The following is a 19,086-nucleotide window of genomic DNA, read 5'->3' on the forward strand; positions in this document are numbered from 1 at the left end:
ACTTTTCATGCTCTGTTCTCATGTTAACGTCTTGCCCCAAACTGTGTGACTTTTCGTGCTCTGTTCTTATGTTGACGCCTTGCCCCAAACTGTGTGACTTTTCATGCTCTGTTCTTATGTTGACGCCTTGCCCCAAACTGTGTGACTTTTCATGCTCTGTTCTTATTACGTCTTTCATGCTCTGTTCTTATGTCTTGCCCCAAAACTGTGTGACTTTTAGTGCTCTGTTCCTACGTCTTGCCCCAAACTGTGTGACTTTTTGTGCTCTGTTCTCATGTGGACATCTTGCCCCAAACTGTGTGACTTCATGCTCTGTTCTCATGTTAACGTCTTGCCCCAAACTGTGTGACTTTTCATGCTCTGTTCTCATGTTACGTGTTGCCCCAAACTGTGTGACTTCATGATCTGTTCTCATGTTAACGTCTTACCCCAAAACGTGTGACTTTTTATGCTTTGTTCTCATGTTGACATCTTGCCCCAAACTGTGTGACTTTTCGTGCTCTGTTCTTACGTCTTCCATGCTCTGTTCTTACGTCTTGCCCCAAACTGTGTGACTTTTCATGCTCTGTTCTCATGTTGACATCTTGCCCCAAACTGTGTGACTTTTCGTGCTCTGTTCTTACGTCTTCCATGCTGTTCTTACGTCTTGCCCCAAACTGTGTGACTTTTCATGCTCTGTTCTCATGTTAACGTCTTGCCCCAAACTGTGTGACTTTTCATGCTCTGTTCTCATGCTGACGTCTATTTCAGTTTTTCCCTCCACCTCCCTGCTTTCAGAGGCCTTTATGGAGGAAGGTGGCAGAATGGATCAGGCACTCCTCTGCCAGTTCAGTGTCTGTGAGGGTATGGGTCTGAATCCCGCTCTCGCCCTTTCTCCGAAGTTTGACTGGAAAAATCAAACTTAGTGTCCAGTCTTTCAGATGAGATGATAAACTGATGTCCCGTATACAGCATGCATTTGTCGCACAGAAAAAGAATCCATGTCAACAAGAGAGTTGTCCTCTGGTAAATCCTGTACAATAAATCCACACTGACAGGTATACAAATACATATGCATGACTAAGTGTATTGGGCGATGCTGCTGGTCAGATGTGGTGTAGTGTATTTTGATTTGTCTGAACGCAGTGACACCTGGAGAAACTGAAACAGAGAGCTTCATGTCAGAGTCTGTGATGTTGCAGACACACACACATGAGCGCTTGCACACTGACAAATACACACACTGATACACATAGATATCCACACACACACACACACACACACACACACACACTCACTCACTCACTCACTCACTCAAACACATTAAGCTTGATCAGATCAAAAACACCACCATGCCAATTACACTACTACTGAAAGACAGGCTGACTAATAAAAATTTAAAAAGAAGAAGTGAAAGGTGTGGGTGTGTAAACGCAAGCGAAACGAAACGTTTACGAGAAGCAAGTTCACGCTACGGTTGTCTGAATCTGAATCACTCTCCTTTTGAAAACGGGAAGAACGCATAACGAAGAACATTAAATGTGGGGAGAGGAGGGGATGGGGAGAACGAGTCACGACTGACTGCGTGACCCGGACTTGCCATGTGGAACGTGATTGTGTGTGTGTGTGTGTGTGTGTGTGTGTGTGTTCTTTTGGTATGGGACAAATCTGCAGTCAATTCAACGATGCAGGGACCCCCACCCCCTCTCCCTGGCAGTTTTAGCAAACTCCATGCATATTATGAAATTCGGAAATAACCCGACCGCTTGTTCTCCAACAATGTGCAAGCTGCGAAGAAAGCGCAGTGTAAGTTTGCATGTGTTTATATGTTTGCATAAGTCATGTCTGTGTGTGCTTGTGTGTTCAAGCGCATGTGTGTGTGTAAGATGTTCATGTGGTAATTGTTTTGTGATGCTTTTCATGACGTTTCTGTAATTGTATACGTTGATTCGTCCATCTATCTATCGATTATTATTTATTTAATTTGTGTGTCTTTTTTTTTTCAATTCCATTTTGCGTATGTATGTATATGCGTGTGTGAGGACATGTAAAGAAGCTTATCCATTCTACCCTCAATGAATACTCTCTCTCTCTCTCTCTGTGTGTGTGTGTGTGTGTGTGTGTGTGTGTGTGTTATGGTCTTATCGTGTTGTTGCATTATGCAAAAAATTATCGAGAAAACTATATCATCTCAACAGAATTAAACATTTCCTTGATCAGCATACTGTAGCCACAAACTATTTTTCACGCAAACATTCAACCCGATTGACATTGACGATGCCTCAACATGCTGGGACTTAGCAAGTAAAACTTGCTTGAAACCTCTCATAAGCATATACAGGCGTTCTCTCGATATTAGGTTAAGCTTATCAAATCTTCTATTTTAGCTAACGACTATAAAGAACTAAATATTCTCTCTTTAAAACTTGCTTGAAACCTCTCATAAGCATATACAGGCGTTCTCTCGAGATTAGGTTAAGCTTATCAAATCTTCTATTTTAGCTAACGACTATAAAGAACTAAATATTCTCTCTTTCCATCTTAAATGCTTCTTAATAAGCGTGTTTTATCAGTGTACAAAGTTATGAAGAAATTAGCATCATCCTCTACCTTCTGAGGAAAGTCCCTGAAAAAAATTACGGTTCGAGGCAAAAGTTCCATTTTCACCCCTCTCCCAAGAATTAACTTTTTGTGTCATCTCTCACGTATTCTGGTGGTTAACAATGGAATGAAATTCACGACTATCTGAAAACTAAATCTACTTTAGTATCATGCAAAAAAAAAAGGCGTACCCAAAATTATAGTTCATTCTCGTATACCACATTATGTCTAAGCTTCCAGCAAGAGGTTCCATACGATATCTTTTTCGTTTGTTATCAGTCTAACAATGTGTGAAGAGGGAAAAGAGTTCTAAGTTTTGTGCCAGTGTAGTTAAAATGTGTGTGCGAAAGTGGAGCGGCTTAGAAACTCGACGTGATCACCATGAGAGCCAAGGCATCAGTGAAATGCCAGAGAATCTGTTACAGTTTGTTTCCGGTATCAGTTGATGATGACGATACTACAATGCGATCCATTATTGTTTTGGGACGACGTATGGGGTACGATACCAAGGCTGCATTCCATGTTTCCTTTGAAATTATATCCTGATATCGACCATCCTCGAGGTCAAACAAATAGAGCAGCACTTCCATCCGCGAAGTGAGTGACCTGACTCGACTGCCGTGTTGTCCCACACTTCCCATTTAGTGAGTCGAAACACGCTCCAGTGGAGCCTGCCAGTCGCCCATGAGGTAAAAACTGAACTGTGACAAACAAACAAACAAACAAACAAACCCGAACTTAATTCAAATTCGGCGACACAGACTTAGTAACCTCATGTGCAGTCATCTTGCAACGACATTGAATCATCCATACCTCGGAGGCGCCCAACCAGTCAGTCTGTGCCATTCAGAGAGACGCCGGCTCTGTCTTTCATTTCTGTAGTCCCACCCCTTACCCACCCACATAACTGACTTCCACCCTCCCATGGTGGGTTGCCGCGCGTCGATTCCCCGGTGTTCATGTGAGTAATTTCACATCGTTTTTGCAGATGGATTACTCATTTCGTTTTTCACTCAGTCACCACACTGCATTGCAAAGCGATTGAAATTCATCGCCAAACAAGTCCCCGATTTTCTCTTTCTTGACATAGATTTATCTGTCAGATTGATAGATCCACGTAACAAGTTAACTAACTAGCTCCACATGCAGCAGACTGGTTATCAGTAAGCTGATTGCTGTTGTTCCCGGCCGTGGATGAAGCTGAAGAAACTACAACCTGTCACAACCTCGCGCGCAAAAGCGCGCCGCATTTACGACCAACAAGAAAAGGAGACGGAAAAAAAATTGCATGGCTTGATCATGCTCAGTTCGAAATGGACCTCAAAACCAGTGAAGCGTGCATGATAAAGAAGGAAAAAAAAAGAAAAGAAAAAAAGAAAATAAAAAAGCTCTGTTGAAAACTGCGGTCTCACTTCGCAGTCTTGTAGAGCAAACACGATTTGCGTCAGTTGAACCCTGAGGGATATACCCCCCAGACATAGGCCTAGGCAGGGTGTGCTGTTCAAACAGTCCACGCTTACACAGTAACAGCGTTCCCTTTGCATACACGGTTGTCGGGCAACAAAAAGTTTAAGGCGCTCCACTGTTCTGTCGAGCTTGTGAACGAGGGCCGTGTTCGCTTTGGAACGAAAGTAGCAGAAAATAATCGACGATGTCTGACGTGTTGAGTTTTGGGAACGAGTCGTTCAACAATCTGGCCTTTTATTCGGGCCTTGTGCTGTGCAAAACAGTGCTGATGGGTCCTTTAACTTCTGTGTTCAGGATAAAAAATAAGGTAAGTGGTATGTCAGGCAAATGTTATATCGCTGTGTTATCTGTTTTACATTCCTGATGTCCCCTCAAGACAGGATTAGTCGAGTCCTCAAAACTATTTCGCCGCAGTCAGCGTATCCAGTAACCACCACAAACTTTGTGTGGATTTTGTTCACAAGTTGTGGAATTGTGGTTGCAGAATTGGGTCAAGGTGTTCGGAAAAAAAGGGGGGGGGGGGGGGGGGGGCCGGGGTCGGTGTGGTTGACCGGTTTGGCGAAAACTGTCGTCTGCTCTCAAATATTCATGCTGCATTAGAGTTATCGTCACATGTGAAGACATTCTTCACGGTAAACCGTCACTATCACTTTTGAATTTTATCAATAAAGGTAAACATAGAAAAGGAAAGCAAGTTGCTGAAAGTTACTGACCAAGAAGCAGACAGAAGTTTGTGACCCGGAAGTTAACAAGAGACTCGCGCAGACTTCGTGCAGTATGGTAAACATTTAGAGTCAAAAGAAGGCTCCGCTCGCATCTGGCTAACTGCATGAGTCTGTTGCTGATGACCAACTAAATGGTTATTTTGAAATGCGGTTAAACACACACACACACACACACACACACACACACACACACACACACACACACACACACACACACACATTTGTATCTCTCAAATGGTGTCTGACAGAAAGCAACTCATCTTTTCTTTTTTTTTCTTTTTCAAAATGACAAATACAGATACAGCCTGTAAAGCATGCGAAGACTGTCACAACACACAAGTATTTCCATTTTAAAAATAGACCATTAAGATTGAATAACAAAACAAAACAAAAAACCGCGAGAAGAATCTTGAAGAACTGAACAAAGGGTTTGGGTTAGGCAGCATTGAAGTCATTTGCTCGTCGCCAGGACGAACGGATGAACTTACAACATTATTCCGGTGTGTTGTGTGTGCGGCATGTGTGTGTGTGTGTGTGTGTGTGTGTGTGTGTGTGTGTGTGTGTGTGTGTTTGCCGTGTGTGTGTGTGTGTGTGTGCCATGTGTGTGTGTGTGTGTGGTTATTGAGTACAAAGAGAGTTGTGCGAGTATTGTGTAAACCATTCACGATGGCTGAGTCCTTGCAAAAGCTACCTCAATGTCAGGTAACATTCACTCTGTCCGTCTGCTTGTCTTCTTTCTTACTTTTCTTTCTTTTTCCTCCTTTTATTTCGCCTTCCTTCAGTTTCTCATTGTGTCTTTCCTCCTAGTCTTTCAGTTTGGCTTCCATTCCTGCCGTGCATCGCTTTCTTTTGTTTTATCTTTCCTCGTTATATTCTTTCTTTCTTTCCAAGTTTTTTGTTTTCTTTATTGCTTCTTCTTCTATTCATCTCACTGTCTGTTTCCGAGAATCTGCTTATAGATAGATCAGTTAGTCGATCTATACGGCTTAAGTTTACCTCTCAGTCTGTGTTAAAGTCTGTCTGTCACGCTATGTCGGCCTTTTCCGCCTTCATTTTCTTCCTCTCCTCTCCAGTGCGTGGGAGGGTGGAGGTGGAGGGGGGGGGGGGATGTGGATATTGCCTGATCTCTATCTGTCAATCTCCGTATTCATTCATCTGTGTCTGTCTTTTATCTCAGTATTCACATTATATACATTTATTATATCATCGTAATTTTTTTGTTTTTTTCCCCTTTTTCCTTTTCTTTCTTCCGGACTTCCATTCATCCCATCTCCTTTTTTTTCTGTTGCCCCAACAGGTGTTCAGCAATCCTGAGGACGTTGCGAGGTTTGCCCCTGGGAAATCCATCAACACTAACGATGACATGGTGGAGAGAATCAGACGGTAGGTTCAGGGGCCGTTCTTTTCATTGTGTTCACTTACTTACTCACTTACTTACTTATACTGACCCATTTACTCACTGACTGACTAATTTTTATCACTGAGCCAATACTCTGCGCAGTTTCAGTGGCATTACATCCTATGCCCCTCGTTCCAAATACAGTGCAGTGCTTTTATCAGCGACAGTAAACAAGGTCTTTTTGTGTACTCAGCCTCAAACCGTAGAGATGAACAGAATATCATTATTTTTTAGTGTGCCAGAGTATATGTTTTATTTAAGTTGTCACATTGTGTTCCATTCATTTCCGCTCAATATTCAGCAGCTAACAATAGACGATTTAAAAGATATAAAGGATTATTAGACACAAACCGGAAAATCTTTTTTGTGCGTTTTAAGAAAAAGAAGTTGCCATCTGTTACACTACTGTTCTTTTGACGTGCCTACAGCAGAACCAATGCTTCTTGGCTGGGGTGCTTTTTTAGGGAACAAGTTAGCTGCAGACATTTTGCTTTGCGAAAATTCTTAAGATTTTCCTGTGGAATTTCCGTAAACTTTGCACTGCTAAGAACACTTGTACAACCCACCCCAGGCCTCCCTTAGTCTTCAGTCTTTGATTCGAATGTTTTGAAAATGTCTCATGAGCAGCAGGAGAGACTTGGAGCATTTGTATGCAGGGGAGGATACTAAATTGTCTCCCTTCCACCACCCGTGAACTGGTCACTGGCACCGGAGATTAGAGAAGAGAGATAAACCACTCGCGGCAGGCCCCTTCTTACTGTCTATAACAGTGCTGAAGCCGTTTTGGGGCACACACGCAGTGCGGAAGGGTGGGGGTAAATCACCCTCTCCTTCCACACCTGAAGGAAACTGGTCGGTTCTGACGGTTCAGCTGCAGTAAAGCGAAAGTTAAGTTATGCCTGGAATTTCCCACGTGTAGTAAGATTCGCTGTATACAATGAAAACCGATTCATTTTTGCTTGGTTTTTAGCACGTTTGCATCTGCTTGAATGTAGATAATATAAAAAGAAAATAAAGCAGCTCCCCCCCCCCCACCAACTCCCCCCCCCCCACCCCCCCAGCGCAATGTTGCACATGAGAGAGACAGTTGTAAATTATCGAAAACACATATTCAGCTCTGTCTCTCTTCTAACATCTGTCTATACATACATACATACATACATACATACATACATGAATACATACATACATAATTTCATATAGATCTATCAGTATGTAAATCTAAATCTATCTATATGTACATAATCATATATATAATTCATATATATATATGAACGCTTCATGTTCCCCGAGCGGACCGTTGTATTGTGCTCTTTCTCTCTCTCTAAGTCTCTGTCTCTCTCTCTCGGGAGTTTTACATGGCTGTTAAAAGCATCTACGATTCTGTACTTGTATGTGTTCGTGACAAAGGTATTTATTCAGACTTTTTTCAGTGTCCAAGAGGGGTTAAACAAGGTTGTATGCTAAGCTCACAGCTGTTTTCCTTTTTCATCGGTGAATTGGCAGTGGAGTTATCAAAGAAGGGGAGACATGGAATACAAATGATACCTGGCGCAACAGATTTGCTCTTGATGCTATTTGCTGATGATGTTGTTCTCTTGTCTGACACACCCATAGGGTTACAAAATCAATTAAATGCCCTTAAGCAAGAAACAGACAGACTACAACAAACAGTGAATCTCGATAAGACCAATATTATAGTTTTCCGCAATGGAGGTCATCTTTCGACTCGTGAAAAATGGTGCTGTGGTGCTAGGGAAATAAAAGTAACCAATACATATAAATATTTAGGAATGGTATTCACAACAAAACTGAGTTTGACATCTGCGTGGGATGAAGCAAACAGAAAAGGGAAAAAAGGTGTAATCCAAATTATAAAATCACTCAGGAGACTGCGTTCGACTGACGCTTTCCCTTAGTTTGGGCGGGGCAAAGGCAGCTCATGAATAATGAATACGTCTCGCGGCGCAGGCTGCCTGGCTTCAGCAATTTCTGCAAGTGGTTTATCTCTCTTTTCTAATCTCCGCTGGCACCTACGTTCTCGTACTTCTGTGTGTGAGTGCGTGCGCGCGCGCGCGCGTGTGTGTGTGTGTGTGTGTGTGTGTGTGTGTGTGGTGGTACTTTAAAGAACTGTCATGCATAAATGAGTTTGAACTTTTGGAAAGCTGTCTTTTCATTGATTAGGTGAATCATTACAATTTTAACTAAGGTTTTCGTTATTTTGCAAAGCTTGCGCACTAGGACACACACACACACACACACACACACACACACACACACACACACACACACACACACACACAGAGACACACACATTGACATACGCACATACTTGCGCGTACGGACGCGCGAGCACACACACACACACACGCACACGCACACACACACACAGTCCCATCACACACACCCTCCGCACTTCTTATAACATCACAGCTATAAACATCTCCATCTTCCTCCATGCAACAGTTGATTCAGTTCCAATAAAGTGGGCGGGGTTTCATGAGCGATCACATCAGCGCTAAGTTTGCCTTGCGTTAAGAATGTTATTAGGTCTGTACAGTCAGTTTCAGTTTCATCAGGAGGCGTCACTCCGTTCGGACAAATCCATATACGCTACACCACATCTGCCAAGCAGATGCCTGACCGGCAGCACAGCCCAGCGCGCTTAGTCAGGCCTTTAGTGCATGCGTATACATATGTGTAGATATCAGAGCGGATTTCTGCAACTGACTTTTGCCAGAGGACAATACTGTTGTTGCCATGGGTTATTTTTCAGAGCGCAAAGTGCGTACTGCACACGATCGGGACCTAGGTTTATCGTCTCATCCGATTGACTGGACTGGGAGATTCGATCTTTCAGTGGAATTAGCGTGGACGTTGAAAAATGAACGTTGAGCGAACATCTTGCTGTTAAGATCATCATTCATACAACCCAGCCATACTCCTTCTGCTCCTGAGGTCAGCCTGTCTTGGTTTCTCAGCAGGATTCCTTTTCTGCAGGGTTCACAAAAAATAAGGACTTAATGGGAACTTGCACTTTTTAGGGGGGGAATGGGGGGCGGGGGGGGGGGGGAGCATGTTGAAATGACTGCATTTCGGCAAACAGCTGTGTATGAGCGCCACTCATTACCAGAGCTGCGGCTTTCTTTGTACATGCGCTTCTATCCTTTACAATGAAAAACCACAGCTACCGTTATAAACCATTGAATCACCGTCATCTTTTTTTCAACTGAAACATGGATTTTTCAAAGGCATTTTCAAGCTGTTCATGGTGCACAGGTGCCTGAAAGAGCAGTTTGTTTATTCAGTGAGAGGCCAGTGGCAGACCTTATGCATCCTGTAAATCTCTCGTGTTTTTTTTTACGTTATTATGATTATCATTATTATTATTGACATTTTATGAAACATCTTTATGAAATGGTTGTTAACCTTTTTTTCTGAAGTCTCTTTACAATCATACTTGATACACAGATGCCACCAGAACGATCTTGAAAACGTGGTGCCCTTCACGCTGATTGGGCTGTTCTACGTTAGCGCCGAACCGGATCCGGACATCGCCCTCCGGATCTTCCGGATCTTCGCTGCCTCGCGCATGCTCCACACGGTGGCCTATCTGGTTCCGCTGCCTCAGCCGGCGCGCGCGGCGTGCTATTTCGCTGGCGTGGGAGCGACAGGGCTCATGGCCTTCTTCCTGTTTGCCAGACTGACCTTCTTCAAGTGATGGGAGGGACTCTCCTTCGTTGTGTTAGATGACAGGTAGTGGCGTGTGAAGATCTGGGTGTTTTTGTTGTTGTTGGTTTCATGGGTAAAACTGTGTAGAGGTATTAGTCACGTAATCGTTGTTCTTTGTATGGCGCGCGCGCGCGCGCGCGCGCACACACACACACACACATAATAAATTAAAAACAACAACAACGGAGGATTTGAACTCTTCGGGATAACTGCATTATAAGTAAAGGAAAAAAAGATACTGAGGTATAAAGATGGGTATATAGTTGTTTACATCCTAGGTAAAAGAACTTACAAGTTTCCGACTGCAGAACGACATACGATCAGTTCAGTGCAGGTGTGTAGTGAATGCCATGAATTGTTCAATTGACTGATGATACCCCACTCCCCTCCCTGCCCACAGGCTCCCATATGGACCACATGTGTACTTGCACACACGCACACACACGCGCGTGCACTCACACACAAACACGCACACGCACACTCACACACACATTCGCACACTTACACGCGCGCGCGCACACCCACCCACATCCACACACATACGCACACATGTACTGGTTTATTACGTACAATATGATAACTGTATAAACCTGGATGCTGAGATGATGTATTTTCCCTCAAAACTTCATTTTAACATTAGAGAGAACGAATGAATCAATAAAATGTAATTATCTTAGTCTGCCTGTGAGTTTTACTTGTGAGAAAAAAAGTAACACAGCAGTTCTCTCTCTGTCTGTCTCTCTCTGTCTCAGAAACACAGACACACACACACACACACACACACACACACACACACACACACACACACACACACACACACACACACACACACACATCTACGCTCACACACATGCACACAACAAAGACAATCACAGTCACACAACCGGATATATATATTTTTTACATCGTGCTTGTTTCTTCTTCTTCTTCTTCTTCTTCTTCTTCTTCTTCTTCTCTCTCTCTCTCTCTCTCTCTCTCTCTCTCTCTCTCTCTCCACTATATATATATATATATACTTTTTCATTGATGGTTTGGTGTAAAAAAGCAATTGTTGCTTATTCAGTTTACCGTCATAAAATAAATTCTTGACTTGATTTAACACAGGTTCTGAAAGACAAACATGCACAGGAATCTTAAGAACAGAACTTATGATTTCAAGAGAACGTGGTTCTAGATGTTTTGATCTTGGCTAAAAGGAAATGAAAATAGATTGTATGTACAAACACTCACAGCCAGATATGCACTGGGGGTCATTGGGGATGGGGGTGGGGGATGAGGAAGGGGAGACAGCAATGTTGGAGAAGAAATCCCCATGTCTGAAATGGAGACGGGTCTGTCTCTCTTTGCATGACGTCACACAACCCCACAAACGTCGATTGCCATGCAGCGACTATTTCAACTCCTCGACAGCCACTGACAACCATGTTCATCAGTGAAGGCCACTAACCCCGTTGCGGGGACTGAATCTTTCTCCGTAACAAAGCGATTATTGTCGTCATCAGGGGTTCAGTAGGTGGTGTCATGCGTGTGTTAAATCAGTCAATACAGGCTCTACTGTACACCATCCAAATGACACAGCAGGAGTGCAGAGTCGTCTCTGGTGTGGGTCCCTATGGCGACCTAACATCGATGATTCCCTGTGAACTGCTGGTACTGGGACTACAGCAGCGGCTGTGTGTGTGTGTGTGTGTGTGTGTGTGTGCATGGAGGATTTGGGATGAACGGCATGGGGCAGTATCACTGAAAAGGTACAGGTGATGCAACAGAAAAAACAACAACAAAAAACAAGAGAGGCAAGGCCTTCAAGACTCACTTGTGATACACTAAAAAAAAATCCAAGCTTTTTATGTATTGAGTATAATTTCAAAATATAATGTTTAAGATGAGAAAGATCAGTTTAAAGCAAATTAAGTCCCCTTGCATTAATTACAGAGTAATTTCCCTTTTTTACTATTTGCACCAAAACGTTTGCAAAATAAATAAAACTTCCATGCTTAGCAAAAGAAGTTCCTGCTTGAACAAAAAAATGATACTAATGACTGCTCTTGTTGTTGGGTCAGAATATCAGATAAAAGTGCCAAGTTTAGAGAATACAAAAAATATAAATATAACAGTAAATGCAGTTTGCATATAATTAGGCTTCTTTTTAAAAAAAATTTTTTGTGCCCATCCCAGAGGTACAATATTGTTTTAAACAAGATGACTGGAAAGAACTGAATTTTTCCTATTTTTATGCCTAATTTGGTGTCAACTGACAAAGTAGTTGCAGAGAAAATGTCAATGTTAAAGTTTACCACGGACACACAGACACACGGACACACACACACACACACACACACACAGACAACCGAACACCGGGTTAAAACATTGACTCACTTTGTTTACACAAGTGAGTCAAAAACAACGAAAGTCGTCATGAAATTTGGAATGAAAGCAAACCACCTGAACAACCGGCATTCTTCATGATGACTCTGTCAAGGTGGAACACGGTCACCGTTGAATTAAAAACACTCCTGTACTGTGAAGACTCTCAAATGGACATAGAACGCTGTACTGTGAAGACTCTCAAATGGACATAGAACGCTGCACTGTGAAGACTCTCAAGTGGACACAGAACACTGTACTGTGAAGACTCTCAAGTGGACACAGAACGCTGTACTGTGAAGACTCTCAAGTGGACACAGAACGCTGTACTGTGAAGACTCTCAAGTGGACACAGAACGCTGTACTGTGAAGACACTCAAGTGGACACAGAACGCTGCACTGTGAAGACTCTCAAATGGACACAGAACGCTGTACTGTGAAGACTCTCAAGTGGACATAGAACGCTGTACTGTGAAGACATTCAGGTGGACACAGAACGCTGTACTGTGAAGACACTCAAGTGGACATAGAACGCTGTACTGTGAAGACTCTCAAATGGACACAGAACGCTGTACTGTGAAGACACTCAAGTGGACACAGAACGCTGCACTGTGAAGACTCTCAAATGGACACAGAACGCTGTACTGTGAAGACTCTCAAGTGGACATAGAACGCTGTACTGTGAAGACATTCAGGTGGACACAGAACGCTGTACTGTGAAGACACTCAAGTGGACATAGAACGCTGTACTGTGAAGACACTCAAGTGGACACAGAACGCTGTACTGTGAAGACTCTCAAGTGGACACAGAACGCTGTACTGTGAAGACTCTCAAGTGGACATAGAACGCTGTACTGTGAAGACACTCAAGTGGACACAGAACGCTGTACTGTGAAGACTCTCAAGTGGACATAGAACGCTGTACTGTGAAGACACTCAAGTGGACACAGAACGCTGTACTGTGAAGACTCTCAAGTGGACACAGAACGCTGTACTGTGAAGACACTCAAGTGGACACAGAACGCTGTACTGTGAAGACACTCAAGTGGACACAGAACGCTGTACTGTGAAGACACTCAAGTGGACACAGAACGCTGTACTGTGAAGACACTCAAGTGGACACAGAACGCTGTACTGTGAAGACTCTCAAGTGGACATAGAACGCTGTACTGTGAAGACATTCAGGTGGACACAGAACGCTGTACTGTGAAGACACTCAAGTGGACACAGAACGCTGTACTGTGAAGACTCTCAAGTGGACACAGAACGCTGTACTGTGAAGACTCTCAAGTGGACACAGAACGCTGTACTGTGAAGACTCTCAAGTGGACACAGAACGCTGTACTGTGAAGACTCTCAAGTGGACACAGAACGCTGTACTGTGAAGACACCCAAGTGGACACAGAACGCTGTACTGTGAAGACTCTCAAGTGGACACAGAACGCTGTACTGTGAAGACTCTCAAGTGGACACAGAACGCTGTACTGTGAAGACACTCAAGTGGACACAGAACGCTGTACTGTGAAGACATTCAGGTGGACACAGAACGCTGTACTGTGAAGACTCTCAAGTGGACACAGAACGCTGTACTGTGAAGACATTCAGGTGGACACAGAACGCTGCACTGTGAAGACTCTCAAGTGGACACAGAACGCTGTACTGTGAAGACACTCAAGTGGACATAGAACGCTGTACTGTGAAGACACTCAAGTGGACATAGAACGCTGTACTGTGAAGACACTCAAGTGGACACAGAACGCTGTACTGTGAAGACACTCAAGTGGACACAGAACGCTGTACTGTGAAGACACCCAAGTGGACACAGAACGCTGTACTGTGAAGACTCTCAAGTGGACACAGAACGCTGTACTGTGAAGACACTCAAGTGGACACAGAACGCTGTACTGTGAAGACACCCAAGTGGACACAGAACGCTGTACTGTGAAGACACCCAAGTGGACACAGAACGCTGTACTGTGAAGACATTCAGGTGGACACAGAACGCTGTACTGTGAAGACATTCAGGTGGACACAGAACGCTGTACTGTGAAGACACTCAAGTGGACATAGAACGCTGTACTGTGAAGACACTCAAATGGACACAGAACGCTGTACTGTGAAGACACTCAAGTGGACATAGAACGCTGTACTGTGAAGACTCTCAAATGGACACAGAACGCTGTAATGTGAAGACACTCAAGTGGACACAGAACGCTGCACTGTGAAGACATTCAGGTGGACACAGAACGCTGCACTGTGAAGACACTCAAGTGGACACAGAACGCTGTACTGTGAAGACACTCAAGTGGACGGAGAACGGTGACCGAAATGAAGACAAGAACTGGTTCTGATGCCTCGTTGAATCACATCCACACAGTGGAAAGGTCGGCTCATAACAAGTTTGAAGTCTTCAGTCCCAGCAGAAGATTGACATCTTTAGTGGTAAGGAGGGGTTGGGGAATGGGAGGAAGAAAGAAGGATTGGGTGGAGCAAGAAAAAGTGTGGATGTGCAGGTGGCATTTTAACACAGGCACACCACACACTATAACACCATGTCTATCCGCTGAAATGGGTCTCTGAGTGGAGACGTGACCTTCAGCTCCACACAACCCCCCCCCCCCCACCCCCCCCCCCCCCCCCCCCCCCCTCTCTCTTATTTTTAATCTGCTATACTTTGTTAGCGTTTAGTAGTAATGACATAAATGGACGAGCTTACTACACTGTATTGACACAAGGAATTTTCAGAATGTAACAGTCCGAAGAAGAGCGGAGAGTTCTTGAGGGAGAGTAAGAACTGGTGTGGTCAGAAAGAAAGGTAGGTCCAGTGGAGTGGAATGCAGAAAAGGAGATACACGCAACTTTGTATTTAATTCTCGCTTCAATGGGGAGCCAGTGCAGAGTACGGAGGTGAGCAGAAATGTGATCAATACGTGGGACTCTGAGAGTCAGACGGACAACATTGTTTTGAAGTTTTTGATTTCGCTGAAGAAGATTATTGGGACAACCTGTGAGAAGTGAATTACATAAATCTATTTCTGAAAGCACAAAAGCAGAAATAAGAGTTTCTGCAGATTCAGCAGGAAGGTACTGACGAACAGAATTCGTCCGACGACGTTCACAGTTGACTGTGTGCATCAGATTGACCACCTGCATGCATACTGAGTCAGTCTTGACTTGAGTTTCCTTACTGATTTAGAAAACTGAACTGTGTCATCACCAGGCACAACAGAGGCAGGGAGAGAGACAGATATGGACGTTCCTAAAGTGGAAATAATCACAGCTTCAGTTTTGTCATCCTATAACTTTAGTTTGTTGAATTCCATCCAGGATTTAACATCAGTTATGCGTTCTTGCATTGACTAAAACAGACTGATTATTTGGTTAAGTTCTGCAGACTTCTATAGCTGAGTATCATCAGCAAAAGAGTGGTGAAGAACGGAATAGTCCGCTAGAGAGTTCCGCGACCATCTTGGATCTTGCGCAAGAGCATCTAACTTTCAAATGGCGAGCAATGCAAATGACAATGGACACTGAGAAAAACAGCAAACCCGTGCTGTCCTCCACTTCTTCAGGCGACAGCCCCCATTTCTACAACAAACACTACAATGAAGTGCCATTGTATGCATAATAAATTTTTAAAAAAATCAAAATATGAAGCAAATAGTGGAAAAAAGAAACCTGTTTCGCACGTTCTGCCTCTCTCGATCGCCTTCTTCACTCGCAATTTTGGAGAGCCAATCAACTTCGAGAACACAGATCACGTGACGCGCCTCTTGAAAGAAAAAAAGTTAGCGACTAAGAAAGATGGAGGAAAGAAAGACTGACTACTCCACAGCCCCAAACCCGAAAAAACAAAAACAAACAAACAAAAAACCGACAGCGATTGTGTCACAGAATTGATTGAAAACTTGTGTTTCTCTCAGGGGAGAAAGTCTCTCAAGATTTTTTTGGGTATATTATATGCATCTGTGTGTGTGTGTGTGTGTGTGTGTGCGCGCGCGCGCGCGCGCATCTGCGTGTACATCTGCGTGTGCATCTGTGTATGTGTGTGTTGTGGTATTCGTAGCGTGAGTTTGTCATGTGATGATGATGATGATGTGTGAGCGCGCGCGCATGTGTGTGTGTGAAGCATTATGCGCAGTCCGCCGCTATCTTGTGAACAGTTATCCAGTCATATTGCGTGCTGGTATCCCCTCATTATCATTCACATGGACTTCAAACACACCCATACACACTCAGCCCCCACCCCCCACACAAATGCTTTTTAATTGACATCATGAAAACAGTCAAGAAAATTTACGACAAATTAATTGTATTCTTGAAGACATAAAACACTGTGTTCAGAAAAAACACACACACAAAAACCAAAACCAATCACATACATAACAAGAAAGGCAAGCCCCTCAAGACACTTGTGATACACTTTTTAAAAAATCAAAATTTTTATGTATTGAGTATAATGCATTTACTGTTATATTTATTTTTTTTGTATTCTCTAAACTTGGCACTTTGATCTGATATTCGACCCAACAAAGGATCTGTCATTATTATCATTTTTTGTTCAAACAGGAACTTCTTTTGCTAAGCATGGAAGTTTTATTCATTGCAAACGTTTTGGTGAAGATAGCAGAACAAGGGAAATTACTCTGCTGGGGAACTTAGTTTGCTTTAAACTGATCTTTCTCATCTTAAACATTACATTTTGAAATTATACTCAACACATAAAAAGCTTGGATTTTTTTTTAAAAAAGTGCATCACAAGTGAGTCTTGAAGGCCTTGCCTCTCTTGTTTCAAATGTAATGTTTAAGATGAGAAAGATGAGTTTAAAGCAAATTAACTCCACTAGCATTACAGAGTAATTTCCCCTTTTTACTATCTGAACCAAAACGTTTGCAAAATAAATAAAATTCCATGCTTAGCAAAAGAAGTTCCTGTTTGAACAAAAAATGATAATAATGACTGCTCTAGCTGTTGGGTCGAATATCGGATCAAAGTGTCAAGTTTAGAGAATACAAAAAATATAAATATAACAGTAAATGCAGTTTGCATATAATTAGGCTTCATTCTTTATTTTTTTGTGCCAATCCCAGAAGCGCAATATTGTTTTAAACAAGATGACTGGAAAGAACTGGATTTTTCCTATTTTTATGCCAAATTTGGTGTCAACTGACAAAGTAGTTGCAGAGAAAATGTCAATGTTAAGTTTACCACGGACACACAGACACACAGACACACACACACACACACACACAGACAACAGAACACCGGGTTAAAACATAGACTCACTTTGTTTACACAAGTGAGTCAAAAATTGAGACAACACATAAGCCATGACAGTAACTTTATTTCCTTTAGACCCAACCTTCTGTGATATTAGAATTGCTTTCAACAGTAAATTTAGTCGGAAAAGTTAGTACAGTCTGAAATGTTTAAAAGCAAATGGGAAGTAGTGCTTGTTTTTCTTCTTCTTTTTTTTTTTTCAATGGATGACAAAACCAGCTATATTAGTCACACACACACACACACACACACACACACACACACACACACACACACAAACACACCAATGCACAAATAAACGCGCAACAACGTAGTCGCGTGTACACACGCAGACACAGACCTTGGGTGATGGTGGTACGGATGGGGATGTTAAAAAAAAAAAAAAAAAAATCAGCACCAGTCAGAACCACAACTGCTAAACAAAGTGTTGTGTTCAGCGTCAGTACCACTACTGCTAAACAAAGTGTTATGTTCAGCGTCAGTACCACTACTGCTAAACAAAGTGTTATGTTCAGCGTCAGTACCACTACTGCTAAACAAAGTGTTATGTTCAGCGTCAGTACCACTACTGCTAAACAAAATGTTATGTTCAGCGTCAGTACCACAACTGCTAAACAAAGCAGTGTTATGTTCAGCGTCAGAACCACTACTGCTAAACAAAGTGTTATGTTCAGCGTCAGTACCACTACTGCGAAACAAAATGTTATGTTCAGCGTCAGAACCACAACTGCTAAACAAAGTGTTATGTTCAGCGTCAGTACCACTACTGTTAAACAAAGTGTTATGTTCAGCGTCAGTACCACTACTGCTAAACAAAGCAGTGTTATGTTCAGCGTCAGAACCACAACTGCTAAACAAAGTGTTATGTTCAGCGTCAGAACCACAACTGCTAAACAAAGTGTTATGTTCAGCGTCAGAACCACAACTGCTAAACAAAGTGTTATGTTCAGCGTCAGAACCACAACTGCTAAACAAAGTGTTATGTTCAGCGTCAGTACCACTGCTGCTAAACAAAGTGTTATGTTCAGCGTCAGTACCACTGCTGCTGAACAAAGTGTTATGTTCAGCGTCAGTACCACTACTGCTAAACAAAGTGTTATGTTCAGCGTCAGTACCACTACTGCTAAACAAAGCAGTGTTGTGTTAAGCGTCAGTACCACTACTGCTAAACAAAGTGTTATGTTCAGCGTCAGTACCACTACTGCTAAACAAAGCAGTGTTATGTTCAGCGTCAGTACCACTACTGCTAAACAAAGTGTTATGTTCAGCGTCAGTACCACTACTGCTAAACAAAGTGTTATGTTCAGCGTCAGTACCACTACTGCTAAACAAAGTGTTATGTTCAGCGTCAGTACCACTACTGCTAAACAAAGTGTTATGTTCAGCGTCAGTACCACTACTGCTACACAAAGCGTTGTGTTAAGCGTCAGTACCACTGCTGCTAAACAAAGTGTTGTGTTCAGCGTCAGTACCACTGCTGCTAAACAAAGTGTTGTGTTAAGCGTCAGTACCACTGCTGCTAAACAAAGCGTTGTGAT

At 42.9% G+C, this 19,086-nt stretch overlaps 1 protein-coding gene across 1 annotated transcript; it reads left to right on the top strand.

Annotated features, from left to right (window-relative positions):
• Window positions 1-3,783: 3,783 nt before the first annotated feature.
• LOC143289484 (microsomal glutathione S-transferase 1-like) lies at window positions 3,784-10,061 on the top strand. The gene is made up of 3 exons (XM_076598468.1): window positions 3,784-4,354; window positions 6,070-6,155; window positions 9,643-10,061. The coding sequence occupies exons 1-3, from the start codon at window positions 4,232-4,234 to the stop codon at window positions 9,890-9,892; spliced, it is 459 nt and encodes a 152-aa protein (XP_076454583.1). The 5' UTR covers window positions 3,784-4,231; the 3' UTR covers window positions 9,893-10,061.
• The last annotated feature ends 9,025 nt before the right edge of the window (window positions 10,062-19,086 follow it).

The sequence above is a fragment of the Babylonia areolata genome, chromosome 14 (assembly GCF_041734735.1).
Source record: "Babylonia areolata isolate BAREFJ2019XMU chromosome 14, ASM4173473v1, whole genome shotgun sequence".
In the NCBI taxonomy this organism is placed as follows: Eukaryota; Metazoa; Mollusca; class Gastropoda; order Neogastropoda; family Buccinidae; genus Babylonia; species Babylonia areolata.

What these genes read in the sequence shown, in the direction of transcription:
- LOC143289484 (XM_076598468.1), top strand. Translation starts at nt 4,232, where the DNA reads ATGTCTGACGTGTTGAGTTTTGGGAACGAGTCGTTCAACAATCTGGCC. An exon ending in TGTTCAGGATAAAAAATAAG is followed by an intron (nt 4,355 to 6,069) that starts GTAAGTGGTATG and finishes TTGCCCCAACAG; the next exon opens with GTGTTCAGCAATCCTGAGGA. An exon ending in ATGGTGGAGAGAATCAGACG is followed by an intron (nt 6,156 to 9,642) that starts GTAGGTTCAGGG and finishes CTTGATACACAG; the next exon opens with ATGCCACCAGAACGATCTTG.